Below are 4,001 nucleotides of genomic sequence, written 5' to 3'. Positions count from 1 at the left end.
ATTAATTATTGACACATTTAATTATTTATTTAATGCTGTATTTATTTATTTAATTTTGGCACTTTTTATCCTCCATACGGGAATTAAAAGCATCAAAACCCCATAGCGGTTGATTTTTTTCCTTATTAAGTGATGCAGTTATATCTTTAAGCACTTTAACAGACCCCATAAAAATTGATTAAGAAATCCAAGGAGAATCATTTCCACTACTTTGTGAATCAATATTTCAGAATGTCAAAAATCTTTTTGGAGTGTTTCAGCCTGTAACACATTTCCTTCACAAATCATATAGTAATTACCTCCATCTTTCTTCCAATCAGCTCTAAATCAGCCTCCCTTTCTTTTCTCAAGATGCATCTAAATTTATACCAAACGTTGCATTTTGTTTGCAGCCTAAAAGGTCAAACTTTGGTTTGTTTTACTAGAAAAAAAAATTCTTTTTTAGGGGTATTTAATGCATCTATCTAATTATCAGCTGATTCTGTGGATCTCTGCAGTACCTCTAGTTTCACCACGGCAACTGGTTGCTTCTCCGATTAATATTTTCATGGAAAGGTTCTACCTTTTAGATGGACAGCCAGGTCTTGGTAGATTTTCAGTTATTGCTTTTACAAATTCTCGAAGATGGATTAAGTATAGTTCTGAAAACTGCCAGCCTGGCCAGACTGTCTTAAGTCATGTGCACAGCATATTAGTCTGGAAAGGTGGAAAGGAGCAGGTACAGCCCGATTTTTTAGGTGGGACCAACATGAGTACAAATGTGAAGCAAAAATCTTTTTTTTTTTTTCCAAACAAAAGCTCTCACAGTGACCAGCTGTTGAAAACTTCTCTTGCAGGCCATCTTTAAAACATTGCTCCATTGCAGCTGCAATCTTGATTGTAATGGTTACATAAAAGCACTGTTGAAATATGGCCCCGCCTACTGCGCTGTGATTGGTCCGGTCAGTTTTAGACTACAGTATTGAGCCCTATAAGCCTGTACATCAATCTGGCTGACCAGGCTAGTGAGATGAATTTGGGTTGTAATTTTACAATTTAACTATACTTTATACTTTCCAACATTATCTCTGACTTGTTTGCTGTGTTTTTTGGTCTTCATTGTACCGTTTATGATGAATGTTCTGTAAAAACTAGTGTTGCACTGATGCCATTTTTTGGCTCCGATACCGATACCTGGCTGTGCAGTATTGAACGATACCGTTCCGATACCGATACCATCTGCTTGGAATTAATGTGTGTGTGTGTGTGTATATATGAAGAACTGCATACTAGTTGGATGTAAAATAATTGCCCTCATGGCTTTGTCAAGCTTCTGCCTACCTTTGTGAAGACTAATACAAAGGGAATCCAGTAGAACTTTTTATTGCCTACTTTAAATGGGTGACAATAGTTGAATAAACTTTTGGCTCTGAAAATGGTATCAGTGCCCTATTTGTCGGTACTCGCCGATAATGATACCACCCTTTCAGTGCTGTATAGGGGCCCCGCTTGATACTGGTATCGGTGCAACACTAGTGAAAACCCTCCGAAACCTTAATGCAACATTCTGAGATTCACATTCATGCAGGCACACTATATTTACTAATTATTTTTATTAATACATTTTTGGGAGGATGCATTGTGTTGTGCAGTTACAACTGTTGACTTGCAGCAAAAAGGCTCTGGGTTTGATACCTGCATGCAGATTGGATGTTCTCCCCGTGAATGCATGGGTTCCCTCTGGGTACTCCGGCTTCCTCCCACAGTCCAAAAATATGACTTAGGTTAATGCTTTGCTTTAGGTTAAAATCATTTTTTAACAATATATTTTTAAATTTTCTTGATTTTTTCTTAATTTTAATTTGACAAAATTTCAAAAAAATAAAATTGAAGAAAAAAACAAAGAGGGATTTTCAGTTTTATTTCCAGACATTCCATTTCCAAAAGTTGTTATTTGCTTACAAAAATAATGGAATAAAATTCACTATTTATAATTTATATTATATCTTTATATGATTTATTCTACGCTCGTTCCTCAGGTTAATCTGGATTTCCACACTAAAGAGACAATCAGACAGAGTCTGGAAAAGCCAAGCTTGTCCTGCTTCAGAGTGGCAGAGAAGAAAATCTACATCCTGATGGAAAACTGCTCCTTTCCACGCTTTATTGAAACCGAGCCTTACAAGATCTTTATGAACTCCATTTCTAAACAGACAGGCATCAAGAGAAACAGAGTGGCTGTGAGAATTAAGAGTCCTGTGGAGGATTTCAAAGTGAACCCACTGCTGCTGGTGAGCAAGGACTGACTTCATGGATAAGATCAATGGTATGATAAGCTGCTCAGATAGACTGACGAAGTGATGAGGGTCAAAATGCCACGCAGTCACTTCCTCATCCTGCAGAATATCACAGGAGCTTCCTGAAAGACAAGACAAAGAAGTGGGCAGGAGTCATCAGCTCAAATGAAGCTTTTCTTTTTTCTCTGCAGCTGCTGGCTCAGCCTGTATAATAGTTTTATGATAAATATATATATATATTTTTTTTATTTTCTGAGTTTGGGCTTTAACAGAATTTTTTTTTAAACATGTCATGCAGGCATCTTGGAGCAAAGTTGTTTTATAAATCACGTGATTTTCAAGCACACAGTATGAAGGTAACTAAAGAGCCTCCTCAATGCTGGAGCTGGTGCGCTACTGCCACCTAGTGGATTTTAATGATACGTAAATATAAGTCGAAAATTAAACTTTTGCATAAAGAAACTTACATTGTTGATATTTATTTTTTTTTATTTGTGAATTTTTTAATTTCCTGATTGCCTCTGAATTTCTTGTAATGTGCAATCTAATCATTGTGACGATGGTCTGAATAAACCTGATGATTTTAAACAGTTTGCAATTTGTGAATTTGGATTTTTTTCTAATAAACTAATAAAAGATTGCTATTGTCCTGTCTTAAACATGGCTTAGAAAATCTATCACTTATACACAAGTTAGCATCAAAATAAGCTTAAAGCTATTTGAATTTTTAGCTCCTAATCTTGAGATTATGAACTTCTTTGCACCGTCATACTGAATAGAGTTGGATAGAGTATCTTACTTAAAAAAAAAAAAAAAAAGGGCTGGGAAAAAAAGGTAATTATTTAACCAAAAACTCTAATTTAGTTAATAAATTATTTAATCGGACGAATAATTTTGTGCAAAAGATTGTGTTTTAAAGAATCATTACATGTTTGCAAAATAAAAAATTCAGGCAGAAAAAAGTTTTCCAACTCAAAAAAGAAAGAGAAAAAAACAAATCAGTCAAGGTCAGTTCAGGTGTTTTATAAAATATGTCAATCATAATTTTTTTTAAATATATTTTTATTCAATAATGCATAACATGGATGCCTTAACACCTCATTTTATATCAGTGTTAAATGCTGTTTAAAGTAACAGATCCGGACCTATACTGGCTGTTGATTTTCTTTATTCGGACTATATGCTGATTTTCAATTGGTTACCCCTTCTATAGAGCTTTGAATCCTGAGGTTCTGAGTTCGAGCCCCACTCCCACAGACTGGCACTCTGGGTCCCTGAGCAAGACCCACACTGCTCCCCGAGTGCCGCCTAATGGCAGCCCAATGCTCTACAAAGAGATGGTTTAAATTCAGAGGCACATTTCTCCAAAGTGAGATCAATAAAGTTCAATTATTATTATTTTTTAACAATGTAAATTTTTTGGGTGCCAGATTTAGCCCATGGGCCTTGAGTTTGACAAATCTAATAGTCAAAAACAAATGAACAAAAGTCAGAAACAGACAAATAATTCAATAAAGTAGGGTTTATTGTAAGTGTATACAATGTATTGTATGTTAGTGCAGGGGTCTTCAACGTTTTCCAGGCCAAGGACACCCAAACTGATAGCAAAATGGAGCGGGGACCCCGTAATTATACATTGTATGAAATTGTGTTATATCACACTGTTCCTATAATCACTCTATTACAGATGGAGTAATGTAAGAAAAGTAATTTCTCCCTGGGATT

The 4,001-nt window shown here is 35.5% G+C and overlaps 1 protein-coding gene across 1 annotated transcript in view; it reads left to right on the top strand.

The window, feature by feature from the left end:
• Positions 1-2,734, top strand: part of LOC107082618 (regulator of G-protein signaling 21-like) — a 4,342-nt gene extending 1,608 nt beyond the window's left edge. Inside the window, exon 4 of the mRNA XM_015371391.1 lies at positions 2,019-2,734. Within this exon, the coding sequence (XP_015226877.1) occupies positions 2,019-2,285 (267 nt within the window). The 3' untranslated portion in view covers positions 2,286-2,734. The remainder of the gene's footprint in view (positions 1-2,018) is intronic.
• Positions 2,735-4,001: the final 1,267 nt, after the last annotated feature.

The sequence above is a fragment of the Cyprinodon variegatus genome, unplaced genomic scaffold, assembly GCF_000732505.1.
Source record: "Cyprinodon variegatus isolate N-32 unplaced genomic scaffold, C_variegatus-1.0 Scaffold57, whole genome shotgun sequence".
Classification (NCBI taxonomy): Eukaryota; Metazoa; Chordata; class Actinopteri; order Cyprinodontiformes; family Cyprinodontidae; genus Cyprinodon; species Cyprinodon variegatus.
Note: the sequence above shows the minus strand (reverse complement) of the source record. Positions and strands in the feature narration are given on the sequence as shown.